At 48.2% G+C, this 21,379-nt stretch overlaps 1 protein-coding gene across 1 annotated transcript in view; it reads left to right on the top strand.

The window, feature by feature from the left end:
* znf598 (zinc finger protein 598) overlaps positions 1-21,379 on the top strand; it is a 47,598-nt gene that overhangs the window by 8,908 nt on the left and 17,311 nt on the right. Inside the window, exons 2-8 of the mRNA XM_090197975.1 lie at positions 7,326-7,438; positions 8,115-8,244; positions 8,333-8,544; positions 11,312-11,529; positions 11,612-11,720; positions 14,248-14,799; positions 16,667-17,613. Coding sequence (XP_090054101.1) covers positions 7,326-7,438; positions 8,115-8,244; positions 8,333-8,544; positions 11,312-11,529; positions 11,612-11,720; positions 14,248-14,799; positions 16,667-17,613 — 2,281 coding nt within the window. The remainder of the gene's footprint in view (positions 1-7,325; positions 7,439-8,114; positions 8,245-8,332; positions 8,545-11,311; positions 11,530-11,611; positions 11,721-14,247; positions 14,800-16,666; positions 17,614-21,379) is intronic.

The raw sequence follows: 21,379 nt of genomic DNA, 5'->3' as shown, positions 1-21,379 counted from the left end.
TAAATGACCTAAGAAACGTAATGACTAGCGTTAGCTTGAGTGTTATCACAAATAGAACAAAGAGGTGAGTTATAACACATATTTTGGTGTTATTGTCACTAGGTAAGTCGTTTTTGTATTTATGTAGGTAACTAATAAGTATGTAACCGATGCTATAAGGCCATGTAAGGTTGTCTTATGAGAGAGAGCTGTCAGGCTTCATGAAGGGTGGTGGTTATGTAATGGTTTGTAATTTACTACCGGGGACGGGACAGTCACCCCTCCCCGTACCATGGACCTAGCCACAGATGATCCATTATATTGACCAGGGCCCGGTTTCCCGACAGCGATGGCATTTTGGTTGGACTGTTTAACTGTCCTATCCATCTTTCCTACAACGGCCGATGATGTTACATGCGTTTCCCAAAAACACCACGTAGAGACAGCGGTCTGATAGATCAGGAAGAAAGGGATCACTGCTCTAGGATAAGTTTTCTCCATTCAAATATGACCTTATTAACATGGTAATTATTTCACAATGCAGACGACGGATCAGCTCCTAGACAGACATTAGGCCTAATGCTTACTCAATAAAAATGCACTAAATCACAGATTTGGCACGTCATTGCTCGCATGTTAGGCTACACATTATATATTTTTGACAAATTACAGATTTTGTGAAAAGTACAAGTAGGAAAATAGAAGTCAATTAATTGAACATGAAATGTAATTTCAATATACTTGAAATGAGCCTATAGCCTAATGTTTAAATTTGAATTGCATTCATCTCATTTTTTTTCATTTGAAATAACTTTTCATACTTCACATCAATTGCAAAGACATTGAGAACTTTGTATTCGTAGTCGACTTTGTTCTGAAGTTATCAGCGTTCAGAAAGACTGATAAGCCATGTGATTCTGTTTGTCTCGTTTAGCAACTCGTCATTTCCAAGTTTCCTAGTTCTGCGGCATGAGGCAGGCATTATGCCCTGTTTACATTGTGAAGGACACTACATGACCAAAAGTATGTGGACACCTGTTCATCCAACATCTCATTCCAAAATCATGGGCATTAATATGGAGTTGCTGCTATAACAGTTTCCACTGTTCCTAAGTCCAATGGCGACAAACTCCTGCTGACGCTTGGCATTGGCAATAGTGATCTTAGGCTTGTGTGTGGCAGCTCGGCCATGGAAACCCATTTTCATGAAGCTTCCAACGATGTTGCTTCCAGAGGCAGTTTGGAACTCGGTAGGGAACTTTTGCAACTGAGGACAGACGATTTTTACGTGCTTCAGCACTCGATGGTCCCGTTCTGTGAGCTTGTGTGGCCTACCACTTCAAAGCTCAGCCGTTGTTGCTCCATGACTGTTTCCACTTCACAATAACAGAGCTTACAGTTGACCGGGGCAGCTCTAGAAGGGCAGAAATTTGACGAACTGACTTGTTGGAAAGGTGGCGTCATGACGGTGCCACGTTGAAACTTACTGAGCTCTTCAGTAAGGTCAATGTTTCTATGGAGATTGCATGGCTGTGTGCTCGATTTATACAACCGTCAGCAACGCATGTGGCTGAAATATCTGAATCCACTAATTTGAAGGGGAGTCGACATACTGCTGTATATCCAGTGCATCTCTATTTAACCACGCTGTACATCTTCATGCAAAGCTCATTCCGCTACTGGACGGCAGGGTTGCCGTAGTTTCCCTACTGGACGGCAGGGTTGCCGTGGTTTCCCTACTGGACGGCAGGGTTGCTGTGGTTTCCCTACTGGACGGCGGGGTTGCCGTGGTTTCCCTACTGTACGGCGGGGTTGCCGTGGTTTCCCTACTGTACGGCGGGGTTGCCGTGGTTTCCCTACTGGACGGCGGGGTTGCCGTGGTTTCCCTACTGGACGGCGGGGTTGCCGTGGTTTCCCTACTGGACGGCGGGGTTGCCGTGGTTTCCGCTACGGGACTGCGGGGTTGCCGTGGTTTTTGCTTCGCTATGCCATGTCCGCGGTTTTCCTGAAATTGAGCTACTTTGAAATCAATGTGAAAATGTATTGGTTGCAGGTTTTTCGGACTACTTCTAAATTGCACCGCGGTCGCCATGGCATTTCTCACCAACAACAAAAATATATATTTCACTGTGACCTGCTGACTATCAGAGAATCAGGCCAAAGATGTTTATAGCTAATCCAAGAGAGATCACAACCTGTGGTTTGCAATGGGATCAAATGAGTCATAGTTGGCAGAACAAGCAAGGATGGAGGCAGAGCAAAGCACGAGCTCCCAAGATCCTATTGGCTCATTTTATGCGTGTATTTGCATATTGTCATTAGGGAACGCCTACTCTGAAGTGAGGGTGTGCAAAAACTAAATTCACCTTTGCACTTTTTGGAAATATTGGCAAATGGTGAGGGGAAGAAAAGTCAACTCAACTTAGTCCACTCTGTTCATAGCTGATTTTAGTTTTGGGAGCAGTGAACTGTATTGAGATCAAACGTTTCATTGACGAGAACATTTGCAGAATGTCGGCCAAAATCCATCCCGCTCCATCTTCTCCCACTGGGCTTCCTCTCATCACCATATTTGGTAGTGAGTTGAAACGCCGACCGGATGGGTTTCCTCTCATCACCATATTTGGTAGTGAGTTGAAACGCAGACCGGATGCTTCACATTTATACATCCGGTGAAACATCTGTCTCATTGTTCGATCTGTGATCAAGCAGTGAGGCCAGCTGTTGCTGAGTGAGTGGTGGGGAAGGGGAGGGCCGTAGGGGTGTGTCAGAGTTTCCAAACCCAGAAGTGCAAAATCGCAAGACTTCCGGGAACGCTTTTGAAACAGACCAAGCAGACCAGACCGGTTTGGGGTTTGAGAAGTCAATAAATATAAGTGAACAATTCTGGCTTTAGTTGTTCATTTTTTTAATCTAAAGGCGCAACCTAGATTTGAGCTTAAGTCTTAAGTAGTTGAACATGTTATTTCTCCAACCTCATAAAGGTGACAAACTGACACGTTTTCATTTTTGGCAAAAAACAACTTCATTGGCCTCCCGAGTGGCGCAGCTGTCTTAGGGCACTACAGCCGCGTCGTCCAGGGGAGGGTTTGACTGGTGGAACTTCCTTGGCTTACTGCGCTCTAGCGACTCCTTGTGGTGGGCCCGGGCGCCTGCAAGCTAACCTCGTTTGTCAGTTGAATGGGTTTTCCTCCGACACATTGGTGCGGCTGGCTTCCGGGTAAAACGAGCAGTGTTAAGAAGTAGCTCGTCTTGGTGGGTCATGTTACGAAGGACGCAACCCTTGACCTTCAACCTCCCCCCGAGCTCGTTGGGGAGTTGAGACAAGATCGTAACTACTAATTGGATATCATGAAATTGGGGCGAAAAAGGGGGTAAAAACCCTTTTTCTATGAAAGGCTCATACGCCTTTGATTTGACGGCCTGCACAAGCGCAAAACGACCGTTAAACCTGATGACATGTTTCTGCGTATGAGCTGAGCTAGCCAATGTCGCAATGACATCACCTACAAGCATGAGCTTGGATTTGTATTGGAAAAGCAGTTCCTGCCCATGTTCATACGGTCTTTTGGTGAGTTCCTGCCCATGTTCATACGGTCTTTGGGTGAGTTCCTGCCCATGTTCATACGGTCTTTGGGTGAGTTCCTGCCCATGTTCATACGGTCTTTGGGTGAGTTCCTGCCCATGTTCATACGGTCTTTGGGTGAGTTCCTGCCCATGTTCATACGGTCTTTGGGTGAGTTCCTGCCCATGTTCATACGGTCTTTGGGTGAGTTCCTGCCCATGTTCATACGGTCTTTGGGTGAGTTCCTGCCCATGTTCATACGGTCTTTGGGTGAGTTCCTGCCCATGTTCATACGGTCTTTGGGTGAGTTCCTGCCCATGTTCATACGGTCTTTGGGTGAGTTCCTGCCCATGTTCATACGGTCTTTGGGTGAGTTCCTGCCCATGTTCATACGGTCTTTGGGTGTGCGTTGAGAGAGCGCTGCAGCAGGCAGCTGAGTCACCTGAGTGAGAGGAGACATTTGCTGCCTTCACATGCTAGTCTGAACTAGGAAAGTCTGAAATGTCCGACTTGCTTAACTGGTTGTAGTTATACGCCTCGTTCAATCAGCAAGTCGGACGTTTCTGAGCTTCCAATTCCGACCAGCATGTGAACAGCAGACGCACGTCCTGACAACTGTTTCACCAGTTGTAGTTAGGCTCTTTAATTTGTCATTGTGGAGACATCTTTTTCCATAAAACATATATCAGTTCTAGCGTGTTAAAGCACTGGAAAACCACTAGGCACTACAGCGCATTAGATACATTCGCTTGTAGGTGGTTTAAACTGCATTGTAATATCGACTGCTTGTAGGTGGTTTAAACTGCATTGTAATATCGACTGCTTGTAGGTGGTTTAAACTGCATTGTAATATCGACTCTGCTTGTAGGTGGTTTAAACTGCATTGTAATATCGACTCTGCCTGGAGGTGGTTTAAACTGCATTGTAATATCGACTCTGCTTGTAGATGGTTTAAACTGCATTGTAATATCGACTGCTTGTAGGTGGTTTAAACTGCATTGTAATATCACCTCTGCTTGTAGGTGGTTTAAACTGCATTGTAATATCGACTCTGCCTGGAGGTGGTTTAAACTGCATTGTAATATCGACTCTGCTTGTAGATGGTTTAAACTGCATTGTAATATCGACTGCTTGTAGGTGGTTTAAACTGCATTGTAATATCACCTCTGCTTGTAGGTGGTTTAAACTGCATTGTAATATCGACTCTGCCTGGAGGTGGTTTAAACTGCATTGTAATATCGACTCTGCTTGTAGATGGTTTAAACTGCATTGTAATATCGACTGCTTGTAGGTGGTTTAAACTGCATTGTAATATCGACTCTGCTTATGGAAAACCGTATCAAGCGGAGGGTTTTTACGCATGCTCAGTTCTTGGGTCTTGAGTGGAGTTTTGAAGTGGAAGTTATGCAACTCCCTTCCGTGCCTCTGTTATTGGGGAACATGGGGAACAGTCCAGGAGCCTCTGTTATGGGGGAACAGTCCAGGGGCCTCTGTTATGGGGGAACAGTCCAGGAGCCTCTGTTATGGGGGAACAGTCCAGGAGCCTCTGTTATGGGGGAACAGTCCAGGAGCCTCTGTTATTGGGGAACAGTCCAGGGGCCTCTGTTATGGGGGAACAGTCCAGGGGCCTCTGTTATGGGGGAACAGCCCAGGGGCCTCTGGGGAACAGTCCAGGGGCCTCTGGGGAACAGTCCAGGGGCCTCTGGGGAACAGTCCAGGAGCCTCTGGGGAACAGTCCAGGGGCCTCTGGGGAACAGTCCAGGGGCCTCTGGGGAACAGTCCAGGGGCCTCTGGGGAACAGTCCAGGGGCCTCTGTTATGGGGAACAGTTCACAATGAAACTGACATTACATGTGGAGAATGATACATTTGCAGCTGTTGGCCGTCCAGTAGCCTATTTCTATGCTACTGCAGCCTACCATTTGAGACAGTAAACCTGTGGAAATGACTGTCGTGCTACTGCAGCCTACCATTTGAGACAGTAAACCTGTGGAAATGACTGTCGTGCTACTGCAGCCTACCATTTGAGACAGTAAACCTGTGGAAATGACTGTTGTGCTACTGCAGCCTACCATTTGAGACAGTAAACCTGTGGAAATGACTGTTGTGCTACTGCAGCCTACCAGCCTACAATTGCAAAAATCGCTGAAGTTGGAGACTTTTATCTCCCTCACCAACTTCAAACATCTGCTATCCGAGCAGCTAACCGATCGCTGCAGCTGTACATAGTCTATTGGTAAATAGCCCACCCATTTTCACCTACCTCATCCCCATACTGTTTTTATTTATTTATTTTTATTTTTCTGCTCTTTTGCACACCAATCTCTACCTGTACATAACCATCTGATCATTTATCACTCCAGTGTTAATCTGCATAATTGTAATTATTTGCCTACCTTCTCATGCCTTTTGCACACAATGTATATATAGACTCCCCTTTTTTCTACTGTGTTATTGACTTGTTAATTGTTTACTCCATGTGTAACTCTGTGTTGTCTGTTCACACTGCTATGCCTTATCTTGGCCAGGTCGCAGTTGCAAATGAGAACTTGTTCTCAACTAGCCTACCTGGTTAAATAAAGGTGAAATAAAAAATAAATAAAAAAAAAAAAAATTTGAGACAGTAAACATGTGGAAATGACTGTCAAATCAAATGTATTTATATAGCCCTTCGTACATCAGCTGATATCTCAAAGTGCTATACAGAAACCCAGCCTAAAACCCCAAACAGCAAGCAATGCAGGTGTAGAAGCACGGTGGCTAAAAAAAAACTCCCTAGAAAGGCCAAAACCTAGGAAGAAACCTAGAGAGGAACCAGGCTATGTGGGGTGGCCAGTCCTCTTCTGGCTGTGCCGGGTGGAGATTATAACAGAACATGGCCAAGATGTTCAAATGTTCATAAATGACCAGCATGGTCGAATAATAATAGGGCAGAACAGTGCTACTGTAGCCTACCATTTGAGACAGTAAACCTGTGGAAATGACTGTCGTGCTACTGCAGCCTACCATTTTAGACAGTAAACCTGTGGAAATGACTCATGTTACTGCAGCCTACCATTTGTGGTGTCTTCAACCTAGCCGAGCATTCAGCTCGCTACGGTGGTACTTTCAGCCTAGCCGAGCATTCAGCTAGCTACGGTGGTATCTTCAACCTAGCCGAGCATTCAGCTAGCTACGGTGGTACCTTCAGCCTAGCCGAGCATTCAGCTAGCTACGGTGGTACCTTCAGCCTAGCCGAGCATTCAGCTAGCTACGGTGGGAGCTTCAACCTAGCCTAGCATTCAGCTAGCTACGGTGGTATCTTCAACCTAACCTAGCATTCAGCTAGCTACGGTGGGAGCTTCAACCTAGCCTAGCATTCAGCTAGCAAGCTGCTCTGCAGTGCAAGCTAGCTTGACTTGCTATACAATTAGAGAAACTAGTTGAGGAAAAAGTAACTAAACACCTGAAACAATATATTTATCCTGTTTTTTGCAGTCTCCCAAAACAAGTATGGTCTCTGAGACAGATTCTCCATCTCGTTATAAACACTACTCTGGTCTGGTCAGTAGTGGGACTACAGACTGATTTCACTACTCACTTTAACTAGCTGGCTAATCCCTGTCTCTGTTAGTTTGTGAGCTAGTGCCCTAGGGTAGGGTTAGCTTCATTTAACAGCTGTACTTTGATTGTCACTGTAATGTTGGTTGGTATAACAAGTAAAACCCCAAGGGCTTGACCCCAGCTACCAGTGGACAGGTCAGGTAAAGGCTGATTCCCATTGACAGGGTGTTTGTGTCTAGGTGCTGTTTGTGCAGAAGTTGGTGGCGTTCTCCTCTCAGCCCCTCCAGACGCTGCAGGTGGAAAGGAAACATGACATCTACTTTACAGACTCCAAGATATACGCTCAGTTCAGGTACACTGCTTTCTTCCTCCTATCCCTCTTCCTCCTATCCCTCTCTCCTCTTCCTCCTGGCCCCCTCTCCTATCCCTCTCTCCTCTTCCTCCTATCCCTCTCTCCTCTTTCTTCTGGCCCTCTTCCTCTCCTGTCTTCCCCCTGGCCCTCTCTCCTATCCCTCTCTCCTCTTCCCCCTGGCCCTCTCTCCTATCCCTCTCTCCTCTTCCCCCTGGCCCTCTCTCCTATCCCTCTCTCCTCTTCCCCCTGGCCCTCTCTCCTCTTCCCCCTGGCCCTCTCTCCTGACCCTCTCTCCTCTTCCCCCTGGCCCTCTCTCCTGACCCTCTCTCCTCTTCCCCCTGGCCCTCTCTCCTATCCCTCTCTCCTCTTCCCCCTGGCCCTCTCTCCTATCCCTCTCTCCTCTTCCTCCTGGCCCTCTCTCCTGACCCTCTCTCCTCTTCTTCCTGGCCCTCTCTCCTCTTCCCCCTGGACTGCTCTTCCTCTCCTGTCCCCCTCCTGGCCCTCTCTTCCTCTCCTGGCCCTCTCTTCCTCTCCTGGCCCTCTCTTCCTCTCCTGGCCCTCTTCCTCTCCTGTCTTCCCCCTGGACCGCTCTTCCTCTCCTGTCCTCCCCCTGGCCCTCTCTATCTACTATCAGTCTCTGTCTGTCTCTTCCTCATGTCTCTCTCTCTGCCTGTAGGACACTGCTGCAGTCTGAGTGTCCTGTGTGTCCAGAGTCTAAAGTCTTCTCAAAGTTTGAGGAGTTAGAGCAGCACATGAGGAAACAGCATGAACTCTTCTGTTGCAAACTCTGTACCAAACACCTGCAGGTAGGTTACCTGTCTGTCTGCCTGTTATACCTGTCTGTCTGCCTGTTATACCTGTCTGTCTAACATGTAAGTAACCTGTTCCCACCAGATCTTCTCCCATGAGAGGAAGTGGTATAACCGGAAGGATCTGGCACGTCACCGTACCCATGGTGACCCAGATGACACGTCTCACCGCGGACACCCGCTCTGCAAGTTCTGTGATGACCGTTACCTTGACAACGACGAGCTGCTGAAACACCTCCGTAGAGACCATTACTTCTGTCACTTCTGTGATGCTGACGGAGCCCAGGAGTACTACAGGTACACACACACACAACCAGTCACATGTTTGGACAGACACACACACAGAAACACAGACACACACACACACAGTCACATGTTTGGACAGACACACACACAGACACACACACGTCACATGTTTGGACACACACACACACACACGTCACATGTTTGGACACACCTACTCATTCCAGGGTTTTTCTTAATTTTTTACTATTTGGTGTACAGAACACAGCCCTATTTGGTAAAAGACCAAGTCCATATTATGGCAAGAAGAGCTCAAATAAGCAAAGAGAAATTATAGTCCATCATTACTTTAAGACATAAAGGTCAGTCAATCTGGAAAATGCCAAGAACTCTGAACGTTTCTTCAAGTGCAGTCGCAAAAACCATCAAGCGTTATGATGAAACTGGCTCTCATGAGGACCGCCACAGTGCGTGTGCCTGTGTGAATCAGGCCTTCATGGTTGAATTGCTGCAAAGAAACCACTACTAAAGGACACGAATAAGAAGAGACTTGCTTAGGTTAAGAAACACAAGCAATGAACGGAAGCATGTGTGGTTCCCACCGTGAAGCATGGAGGAGGAGGTGTGATGGGGTGGGGGTGCTTTGCTTGTGACACTGAGGGATTTATTTTGAATTCAAGGCACTCTTAACAAGCATGGCTACCACAGCATTCTGCAGCGATACACCATCCCATCTGGTTTGCGCTTAGTGGGACTATCTTTTCTTGAACAGGACAATGACCCAACACACCTCCAGGCTGGGTAAGGGCAATTTGATGAAGGAGAGTGATGAAGTGCTGCATCAGATGACCTGGCCTCCACAATCACCTGACCTCATCCCAATTGAGATGGTTTGGGATGAGTCGGATCGCAGAGTGAAGGAAAAGCAGCCAACAAGTACTCAGCATATGTGGGACCTCCTTCAAGACTGTTGGCAAAGCATTTCTCATGAAGCTGGTTGAGAGAATGCCAAGAGTGTGCAAAGCTGTCATCAAGGCAAAGGGTGGCTACTTTGAAGAATCTCAAATATAAACTCTGTAAAATAAATAAACTTCCTCTCACTATCAACTGCATTTATTTTCAGCAAACTTTACGTGTAAATATTTGTATGAACATAACAAGATTCAACAACTGAGACATAAACTGAACAAGTTCCACAGACATGTGACTAACAGAAATGGAATGAACAAAGGGGGGGTCAAAAGTAACAGTCAGTATCTGATGTGGCCACCAGCTGCATTAAGTACTGCACTGCATCTCCTCCTCATGGACCGCACCAGATTTGTCAGTTCTTGCTTTGAGATGTTACCCCACTCTTCCACCAAGCACTGCAAGTTCCAGGACATTTCCGTGGGGAATGGCCCTCGCCCTCACCCTCTGATCCAAGAGGTCCCAGACATTTCCGTGGGGAATGGCCCTAGCCCTCACCCTCTGATCCAAGAGGTCCCAGACATTTCCGTGGGGAATGGCCCTAGCCCTCACCCTCTGATCCAAGAGGTCCCAGACGTGCTCAATGGGATTGAGATCCAGGCTCTTCGATGGCCATGGCAGGACACTGACATTCCTGTCTTGCAGGAAATCACGCACAGAACGAGCAGTATGGCTGGTGGCATTGTCATGCTGGAGGGTCATGTCAGGGTGAGCCTGTAGGAAGGGTACCACATGAGGGAGGAGGATGTCTTCCCTGTAACACACAGCGTTGAGATTGCCTGCAATGACAACAAGCTCAGTCCGATGATGCTGTGACACAACGCCCCAGACCATGACGGACCTCGATCCCGCTCCAGAGTACAGGCCTCGGTGTAACGCTCATTCCTTCGACAATAAACGCAAATCCGACCATCACCCCTGGTGAGACAAACCTCGACTCGTCAGTGAGGAGGACTTTTTGAATGAACACTTTTTGTCAGTCCTGTCTGGTCCAGCGACGGTGGGTTTGTGCCCATAGGCGATGTTGTTGTCGGTGATGTCTGGTGAGGACCTGCCTTACAACAGGCCTACAAGCCCTCAGTCCAGCCTCTCTCTTAGCTTTTCGAGGGCAGTCTGAGCACTGATGGAGGGATTGTGCGTTCCTGGTGTAACTTGGGCAGTTGTTGTTGCCATCCTGTACCTGTCCCGCAGGTGTGATGTTCGGATGTACCGATCCTGTGCAGGTATTGTTGCACGTGGTCTGCTACTGCGAGGATGATCAGCTGTCCGTCCTGTCTCCCTGTTGCGGTGTCTTAGGCATCTCACAGTACGGACATTGCAATTTATTGCCCTGGCCACATCTGGAGTCCTCATGCCTCCTTGCAGCATGCCTAAGGCACGTTCACGCAGATGAGCAGGGACCCTGGACATCTTTCTTTTGGTGTTTTTCAGAGTCCATAGAAAGGCCTCTTTAGTGTCCTAAATTTTCATAACTGTGACCTTAATTGCTTACCGTCTGTAAGCTGTTAGTGTCTTAACGACCAGGTGCTTGTTCATTCATTGTTTATGGTTAATTGAACAAGCATGGGAAACAGTGTTTAAACCCTTTACAATGAAGATCTGTGAAGTTATTTGGATTTTAACAATTTATCTTTGAAAGACAGGGTCCTGAAAAAGGGAAGTTTCTTTTTTTGCTGAGTTTAAAAAAAATTGAACACTGTTTTGGTTACTACATGATTCCAAATGTGTTATTTCATAATTTTGATGTCTTCACTATTATTCTACCAAGTAGAAATTGGTAAAAATTGAGAAACACCCCCCCCCCCCCCCCGTATCTGTCCTAAGCATGTTGTACCCCCCCTTCTCTCCACAGTGACTACCAGTACCTGAGCGAACACTTCCGGGAGGCCCATTACCTGTGTGAGGAGGGGCGCTGTGCTACGGAGCAGTTCACCCACGCCTTCAGGAGCCAGATCGACTACAAGGCCCACAAGGCCTCAGCACACAGCAAGAACCGAGCCGAAGCACGACAGAACCGACACATAGACCTGCAGTTCAGCTATGCCCCTCGCCAGACCCGACGCAACGATGGTGAGACTGGATACTGTGCTTTTCTGTCTAAACAAACTGGATTTCAGGCCTGCTTGGTAACAACACACTGTGTTCCTTCAAGGAGGCATGGTGTCTGGAGAGGACTATGAGGAGGCGAGGTCGGGTCGGGGGGGAAGAGGAAGGAGCCAAGGGAACCAACCGAACACCAGAGGTAGCTGGAGATACAACCGGTCAGTATGACATCATCACTATGAGACCACCATGACATCCGTGACACATCACACTAATCAACTTTAAGTAACGTTAAACCAGTTGATTTCAGTTAATTTGTCCAAAACATTGCTGGGTTGCACCCATTACTCTTATGGATTTCTAGCTAGCGGTGGCTAAAGTTAGCTGATCACTCTCAAGACATGCTAACCTCTCATCATTACAATAACAGGGGAGGTTAGCATTTTATATCATACCCCCAAGACATGCTAACCTCTCACCATTACTATAACAGGTGAGGTTAGCATTTTATATCATACCTCCAAGACATGCTAACCTTTCACCATTACAATAACAGGGAAGGTTAGCATTTTATATCATACCTCCAAGACATGCTAACCTCTCACCAGTACTATAACAGGGGAGGTTAGCATTTTATATCATACCCCCAAGACATGCTAACCTCTCACCATTACAATAACAGGGGAGGTTAGCATTTTATATCATACCCCCAAGACATGCTAACCTCTCACCATTACTATAACAGGGGAGGTTAGCATTTTATATCATACCTCCAAGACATGCTAACCTTTCACCATTACAATAACAGGGGAGGTTAGCATTTTATATCATACCCCCAAGACATGCTAACCTCTCACCATTACAATAACAGGGGAGGTTAGCGTTTTATATCATACCCCCAAGTAACGTAAACTCGCCCCATTCCGTACAAATGTGCGCAACCGCAACATTCAAACGAGGCTACAAAGAAAACTAATGGGACTGTAGCGACTGTGTTGACGGCAATCGGGGGTGTGAACTAGCGTAATTGCTGGACTATTTATTTATTTTATTGAACTTTACACAGCCTTTAAACGAAACACGGCTTGTAACAAAAATAAATAGGCCTTTAAACGAAACACGGCTTGTAACAAAAATTAAAACAGTAGCCTACCAAGAAAGTCATTGGTCACGATCTTCCTCCTCCTGTGCACTGAAACCACTGAAGTCATCTCCTTCGGTGTCGGAGTTGAATTGCTTCATCCGATGTTGGATGTATTACGGTAGGTTTCCATTCAAGCGTTGATCGACATGGTAACGGCTCTGTAGTATTGGAGAAAAGTTGAGAAAACTGACCTTCCGTTACATCTTGACGTGTAACGTACAGCAGCATTAAGCAACTATTTCTGTCTTACAACCTCTCTCCACCAGGTGTAGCACTTCTATCATCCTAGTCATTTTTTTCGTCATCATTGCATGCGATCATCATTCTCGAAGCCGCTGTTTACTTCTAAGATCACTTTAGAACCGCCCTAATAACCCGATTCAAATTCGACACAAACCTTCCAATAGGTATGTAATGACACATTATATAAACTCTTTATAGTGTTTTATTGACATTTTAGAGGCGATAAGGTGATAAGTTGGACAGATCGAGTGAAAAAAGCAATTTTCCCACACGACGACATCTGTCCTTCTCACTATCACGCATTAGTTTCGCTTCCCCACCCGCCATTTTTTTTAAAGACCCGACGGGGCTCATTGCCTGCTTGAATTATGCAGAAACAGGCAGCGTTTAGGTCATGTAATTGATTTTGTTGGAAAGGGGAGAAATTGTGCTTTTACAATGGTATTGACATTACAGTTGATCTGGAAGTATTACGTTTTGGGGGCGCTAAAATAAAGGCGATGTACGAGTTTACGTGAGTTTACGTTACTTGAAGTAGGCTACCCAACTCTCACCCACAGACACAAACAAACATTATCATGAACACGTAGCCCCAGCTTCACCATCTAAGTTAGCTAGCTAGTCAACTAGCAAGCTAGGCTGTTGGTTTATAAAAACCTAAACAAGTTACGAATGTATCTAGCCAGGCTAATGTTGCTTGCTAGCTAACCATGAGCTAGCTAGCTAGGTAACAGGCGTTTTCAATTTAAAAACTTGCTCAAGACAGTTCACAGGATTTAAACAACTGTAGCCAATTTATTAATTACTACATTTAGCTAACATTAGTTAATCCAGAGATTCTTACCTTTTGCCTGGATTCGTCAGTCTGGTCCAGATCATCACGGCCCTGGTGAGTGGCGTGAAGCTTGACAGGCGTTTCTAGTTCTGTATGATAGCCACATTAGCAGCTAACTAGCATATCATTTTTTGGGGTTGTAAATACAGGTGACTATATTTATACAAGTCACCTTGTCTTAGAGAGATTTACACAGTTACCACAACATCAGGCCAGGGTAAACCTCCATGGTTATCACAACATCAGGCCAGGGTGAGCCTCCATGGTTATCACAACATCAGGCCAGGGTGAGCCTCCATGGTTATCACAACATCAGGCCAGGGTGAGCCTGGGTGAGCCTCCATGGTTATCACAACAGGGCCAGGGTGAGCCTACACCAAACAGTCCTTATTTGAAATGACTAATATCCACAATGAATAAAAATGAATTGTGGATAAACAATTGGAACCGTTTGCGTGTTTCACCAGTGTTTTTGGGGTATTATGACTCTGTGATAGACTATAACAGTGCTGTGTTTTGGTAGTGAGGAGGAGGACAGGGAGTTGGCAGTAGCAGTCAGAGCCTCTTTGATGCAGCAGAGGAGACAGGAGGACGGAGGACGAGACACCCAGGACAGGAGCGCAGCGCCCAAACACCGCAAAGAGGAGAGGATGGAGAGGCCCGAGCGGATGGAGAGGCCCGAGCGGATGGAGAGGCCCGAGCGGATGGAGCGGATGGAGAGGCCCGAGCGGATGGAGCGGATGGAGCGGCCCGAGCGGATGGAGAGGCCCGAGCGGATGGAGAGGCCCGAGCGGATGGAGAGGCCCGAGCGGATGGAGAGGCCCGAGCGGATGGAGAGGCCCGAGCGGATGGAGAGGCCCGAGCGGATGGAGAGGCCCGAGCGGATGGAGAGGCCCGAGCGGATGGAGCGGCCCGAGCGGATGGAGCGGCCCGAGCGGATGGAGACTGAGGAGAGACACAGGAGTGTTCCTGTCAAACCTCCAGCAGAAGCTCCCCCAGTGAGGACCATGAAGAGTAACCCTCTGACAGGAGACGACTTTCCAGCTCTCCTGGGGGCTGCAGCACCCACACTGAGGTACACACACACACACACACACACACACACACACACACACACCCCCGAGGTGAAGGTGTATACCAGCTGTGTTATCATTTATGTGTATATTACACTGTAAAGCCCCCCACCGGCCCTCCTGTCCCCGGCCCAGGTCTCTTTGTTGTGATGTATAGTACCAGTCAACAGTTGGGACACCTACTCATTCCAGGGCTTGTCTTTATTTGTACTATTTTCTACATTGTAGAACAATAATGAAGACGTCAAAACTATGAAATAACACATATGGAAACAAGAATGACCAGAACCCTAATTTTTGATGACTTGATGACTCATGTAGTAACCAAAAAAGTGTTAAACAAAATCAAATTTATTTTATATTTGAGATTCTTCAAAGATGCCTTGATGACAGCTTTGCACACTCTTGGCATTCTCTCAACCAGCTTCTTGAGGTAGTCACCTGGAATGCTTTTCAATTAACAGTTGTGCCTTGTTAAAAGTTAATTTGTGAAGTTTCTTTCCTTAATGCGTTTGAGCCAATCAGTTGTGTTGTGACACAGTAGGGGTGGGAAACAGAAGATGGCCCTATTTGGTAAAAGACCAAGTCCATATTATGTTAAGAACAACTCAAATAAGCAAAGAGAAATGACAGTCCATCATTACTTTAAGACATGAAGGTCAGTCAATACGGAAAATGTCAAGATTCTTCCACGAAAGTTTCTTCAATGCAGTTGCAAAAACCATCATTATGAAACTGGCTCTCATGAGGACCACCACAGGAAAGGAAGACCCAGAGTTCCCTCTGCTACAGAGGATAACTTAATTATAGTTACCAGCTTCAGAAATTGCAGCCCAAATAAATGCTTCACAGAATTCAAGTAACAGACACCTCTCAACATCAACTGTTCAGAGGAGATTGTGTGAATCAGGCCTTCATGGTCAAATTGCTGCAGAGAAACCACTACTAAAGGACACGAATAAGAAGAAGAGACTTGCTTGGGCCAAGAAACACGAGCAATGGACATTAGACTGGTGGAAAGCTGTCCTTTGGTCTGATGAGTCCAAATTTGAGATTTCTGGTTCCAACTGCCGTGTCTTTGTGAAATGCAGAGATGGGTGAACGGATGATCTCCGCATGTGTGGTTCCCACCGTGAAGCATGGAGGAGGTGGTGTTTTTTTAAATTCAAGGCACACTTAACCAGCATGGCTACCACAGCATTCTGAAGTGATACGCCATCCCATCTGGTTTGCGCTTAGTGGGACTATCTTTTCTTCAACAGGACAATGACCCAACACACCTCCAGGCTGGGTAAGGGCAATTTGATGAAGGAAAGTGATGAAGTGCTGCATCAGATGACCTGGCCTCCACAATCACCTGACCTCAACCAAATTGAGATGGTTTGGGATGAGTCGGACCGCAGAGTGAAGGAAAAGCAAGCCTGTTGGAAAAGCATTCCTCATGAAGCTGGTTGAGAGAATGCCAAGACTGTGCAATGCTGTCATCAAGGCAAAGGGTGGCTACTGTTGAAGAATCTCAAATATACAATATATTTAGATTTAACACTTTATGTTATTTCATAGTTTTGATGTCTTCACTTATTAAATAGTAAACATAAAGAAAAACCCTTGAATGAGTAGGTGTGTCCAAACTTTTTACTGGTATTGTATGTTACCGGTATATACATTAATGTATGTGTTACAGTGTAAAGCCCCCCCCCCCCCCCCAGCCCTCCTGACCCCCCCCCCCCCCCCCCCCAGGTCTCTCTAAAGCCCCCCCAGGTCTCTGTAGTGATGTATGTTATAGGTTTATATATTGTGTGTTAGTGTTAAGCCCCCCCAGGTCTCTAGTGATGTATGTTATAGGTATATATATTGTGTGTGTTACAGTGTAAAGCCCCCCCCAGCCCTGAAGACTCCAGCCCAGGTCCCTCTGAAGGAGGATGACTTCCCCAGTCTATCTGCTGCCATGGTTATGACCCCCATGACCCCTGCCTACTCCGCCCAACCCAGGAAGCACTCCTCTTTCCAAGAAGAAGACTTCCCCGCCCTGGTCTCTAAGATCCGCCCTCCCAGACCAGCGGGCGGAGCTACCTCAGCCTGGAGCCAAGCCAGCAGCAGCAACACCTCCAAGACGGTCATCCTTCCCTCCTCTTCCTCTAGACCTCCCCCTAACAACCCTCCTCTCCCTCTCCCCGCCGGCCCCCAGCTCCTCTCCTCCTCCTCTTCCTCTCGGAGGAAAAAGCACCCCATCCGCCGCCCCTCCCCCCCATCTGATGATGACAATTGCGTTGCCAAGACGATGCAGGAGCACCGAGCAGTTCCAACCATGTTGGATATCTCCTCTCTTCTCATCGTCAAAGGACCCTCTAAATCTGCCTCTAAGCCCCTCCCATTGACAGCTAAGCCCCTCCACTCAACCGCCAAGCCTCCCCCACTGACAGATAAGCCCCTCCCACTGACCTCTAAGCCCTCCCCCGTGACATCTAACCCCACTCCTATTCCCGCCCCAAGCCCCACATCCAAGACAGCCAAGAAGAAGAAACAGGCCACGCCCCCTCCATCATCATTTGGGAACCAAGTTCCTGTCCTCATGGAAACGGTCTCCAGGGTACAGAAGGAGAACGTTCCGGAGAGCCACGCCTCCAAGCCACTGGTTGCTATGACGACGGCAACAGTTAAAACCGCTGTAAAAGCAAAGGTCAAAGCAAGTGGATTGGCTAACGGCCACCTGGATAAACCAGTCACAGTGGCCCCCCTCCCCAAAGCCCAGCCGGAACCCCCCCTGGAGGTAGAGGAGGAGTTCCCTGCCCTCATCTCCAAGAAACCTCCCCCAGGTACATAACATAACTATCCCAATTCATATTTCCTCTACACAATACATTTCTATGTGCCAGTTGTGCAGTATTACCCCTGGGGGGGTTGTGCAGTATTACCCCTGGGGGAGTTTTGTGCAGTATTACCCCTGGGAGGGTTAGGAGGGGTTTTCTGCAGTATTACCCCTGGGGGGGAGGGTTTTGTGCAGTATTACCCCTGTGGGGTTAGGAGGGGTTTTGTGCAGTGTTACCCCTTGGGGGGTTTTGTGCAGTATTACCCCTGGGAGGGTTAGGGGGGGGGGGGGTTTGTGCAGTATTACCCCTGGGGGGGAGGGGTTTTGTGCAGTATTACCCCTGGGGGGGGGGTTGTGTGCAGTATTTCCCCTGGGAGGGGTTTTGTGCAGTATTACCCCTGGGAGGGGTTTTGTGCAGTATTACTTCTGGGAGGGGGTTTGTGCAGTATTACCCCTGGGAGGGTTAGGGGGGGGGGGGGTTTGTGCAGTATTACCCCTGGGGGGGAGGGGTTTTGTGCAGTATTACCCCTGGGGGGGGGGTTGTGTGCAGTATTTCCCCTGGGAGGGGTTTTGTGCAGTATTACCCCTGGGAGGGGTTTTGTGCAGTATTACCCCTGGGAGGGGTTTTGTGCAGTATTACTTCTGGGAGGGGGTTTGTGCAGTATTACCCCTGGGGGGGGCTTAGGGGGGGTTTGTGCAGTATTACCCCTGGGGGGGGGGTTGTGTGCAGTATTACCCCTGGGAGGGGTTTTGTGCAGTATTACCCCTGGGAGGGGTTTTGTGCAGTATTACTTCTGGGAGGGGGTTTGTGCAGTATTACCCCTGGGGGGGGCTTAGGGGGGGTTTGTGCAGTATTACCCCTGGGAGGGGTAGGAGGGGTTTTGTGCAGTATTACTTCTGGGAGGGGGTTTGTGCAGTGTTACCCCTGGGGGGGGGGGGGTTGTGCAGTATTACCCCTGGGAGGGGTAGGAGGGGTTTTGTGCAGTATTACCCCTGGGAGGATTAGGAGGGGTTTTGTGCAGTATTACCCCTGGGGGGGTTAGGGGGTGTTTTGTATTGGTCTATGAGGGCGTAATGTCTCAGCAGTGAGGATGTGTTGGTCTATGAGGGCGTAACGTCTCAGCAGTGAGGATGTGTTGGTCTATGAGGGCGTAACGTGTTGGTCTATGAGGGCGTAACGTCTCAGCAGTGAGGATGTGTTGGTCTATGAGGGCGTAACGTGTTGGTCTATGAGGGCGTAACGTCTCAGCAGTGAGGATGTGTTGGTCTATGAGGGCGTAACGTCTCAGCAGTGAGGATGTGTTGGTCTATGAGGGCGTAACGTGTTGGTCTATGAGGGCGTAACGTGTTGGTCTATGAGGGCGTAACGTCTCAGCAGTGAGGATGTGTTGGTCTATGAGGGCGTAACGTCTCAGCAGTGAGGATGTGTTGGTCTATGAGGGCGTAACGTGTTGGTCTATGAGGGCGTAACGTCTCGGCAGTGAGGATGTGTTGGTCTATGAGGGCGTAACGTCTCAGCAGTGAGGATGTGTTGGTCTATGAGGGCGTAACGTCTCAGCAGTGAGGATGTGTTGGTCAATGAGGGCGTAACGTCTCAGCAGTGAGGATGTGTTGGTCTATGAGGGCGTAACGTCTCAGCAGTGAGGATGTGTTGGTCTATGAGGGCGTAACGTCTCAGCAGTGAGGATGTGTTGGTCTATGAGGGCGTAACGTCTCAGCAGTGAGGATGTGTTGGTCTATGAGGGCGTAACGTCTCAGCAGTGAGGATGTGTTGGTCTATGAGGGCGTAACGTCTCAGCAGTGAGGATGTGTTGGTCTATGAGGGCGTAACGTCTCAGCAGTGAGGATGTGTTGGTCTATGAGGGCGTAACGTCTCAGCAGTGAGGATGTGTTGGTCTATGAGGGCGTAACGTCTCGGCAGTGAGGATGTGTTGGTCTATGAGGGCGTAACGTCTCGGCAGTGAGTATGTGTTGGTCTATGAGGGCGTAACGTCTCAGCAGTGAGGATGTGTTGCTCTATGAGGGCGTAACGTCTCAGCAGTGAGGATGTGTTGGTCTATGAGGGCGTAACGTCTCAGCAGTGAGGATGTGTTGGTCTATGAGGGCGTAACGTCTCAGCAGTGAGGATGTGTTGGTCTATGAGGGCGTAACGTCTCAGCAGTGAGGATGTGTTGGTCTATGAGGGCGAAACGTGTTGGTCTATGAGGGCGTAACGTCTCAGCAGTGAGGATGTGTTGGTCTATGAGGGCGTAACGTCTCAGCAGTGAGGATGTGTTGGTCTATGAGGGCGTAACGTCTCAGCAGTGAGGATGTGTTGGTCTATGAGGGCGTAACGTCTCAGCAGTGAGGATGTGTTGGTCTATGAGGGCGTAACGTCTCAGCAGTGAGGATGTGTTGGTCTATGAGGGCGTAACGTCTCAGCAGTGAGGATGTGTTGGTCTATGAGGGCGTAACGTCTCAGCAGTGAGGATGTGTTGGTCTATGAGGGCGTAACGTCTCAGCAGTGAGGATGTGTTGGTCTATGAGGGCGTAACGTCTCAACAGTGAGGATGTGTTGGTCTATGAGGGCGTAACGTCTCAGCAGTGAGGATGTGTTGGTCTATGAGGGCGTAACGTCTCAGCAGTGAGGATGTGTTGGTCTATGAGGGCGTAACGTCTCAGCAGTGAGGATGTGTTGGTCTATGAGGGCGTAACGTCTCAGGAGTGAGGATGTGTTGGTCTATGAGGGCGTAACGTCTCAGCAGTGAGGATGTGTTGGTCTATGAGGGCGAAACGTGTTGGTCTATGAGGGCGTAACGTCTCAGCAGTGAGGATGTGTTGGTCTATGAGGGCGTAACGTCTCAGCAGTGAGAATGTGTTGGTCTATGAGGGCGTAACGTCTCAGCAGTGAGGATGTGTTGGTCTATGAGGGCGTAACGTCTCAGCAGTGAGGATGTGTTGGTCTATGAGGGCGTAACGTCTCAGCAGTGAGGATGTGTTGGTCTATGAGGGCGTAACGTCTCAGCAGTGAGGATGTGTTGGTCTATGAGGGCGTAACGTCTCAGGAGTGAGGATGTGTTGGTCTATGAGGGCGTAACGTCTCAGCAGTGAGGATGTGTTGGTCTATGAGGGCGAAACGTGTTGGTCTATGAGGGCGTAACGTCTCAGCAGTGAGGATGTGTTGGTCTATGAGGGCGTAACGTCTCAGCAGTGAGAATGTGTTGGTCTATGAGGGCGTAACGTCTCAGCAGTGAGGATGTGTTGGTCTATGAGGGCGTAACGTCTCAGCAGTGAGGATGTGTTGGTCTATGAGGGTGTAACGTCTCAGCAGTGAGGATGTGTTGGTCTATGAGGGCGTAACGTCTCAGCAGTGAGGATGTGTTGGTCTATGAGGGCGTAACGTCTCAGCAGTGAGGATGTGTTGGTCTATGAGGGCGTAATGTCTCAGCAGTGAGGATGTGTTGGTCTATGATTGCGTAACGTCTCAGCAGTGAGGATGTGTTGGTCTATGATTGCGTAACGTCTCAGCAGTGAGGATGTGTTGGTCTATGAGGGCGTAACGTCTCAGCAGTGAGGATGTGTTGGTCTATGAGGGCGTAATGTCTCAGCAGTGAGGATGTGTTGGTCTATGAGGGCGTAACGTCTCAGCAGTGAGGATGTGTTGGTCTATGAGGGCGTAACGTCTCAGCAGTGAGGATGTGTTGGTCTATGAGGGCGTAACGTCTCAGCAGTGAGGATGTGTTGGTCTATGAGGGCGTAACGTCTCAGCAGTGAGGATGTGTTGGTCTATGAGG

This window comes from Oncorhynchus mykiss, chromosome 13, assembly GCF_057628025.1.
Source record: "Oncorhynchus mykiss isolate SJ-2025 chromosome 13, ASM5762802v1, whole genome shotgun sequence".
Taxonomy (NCBI): Eukaryota; Metazoa; Chordata; class Actinopteri; order Salmoniformes; family Salmonidae; genus Oncorhynchus; species Oncorhynchus mykiss.
Note: the sequence above shows the minus strand (reverse complement) of the source record. Positions and strands in the feature narration are given on the sequence as shown.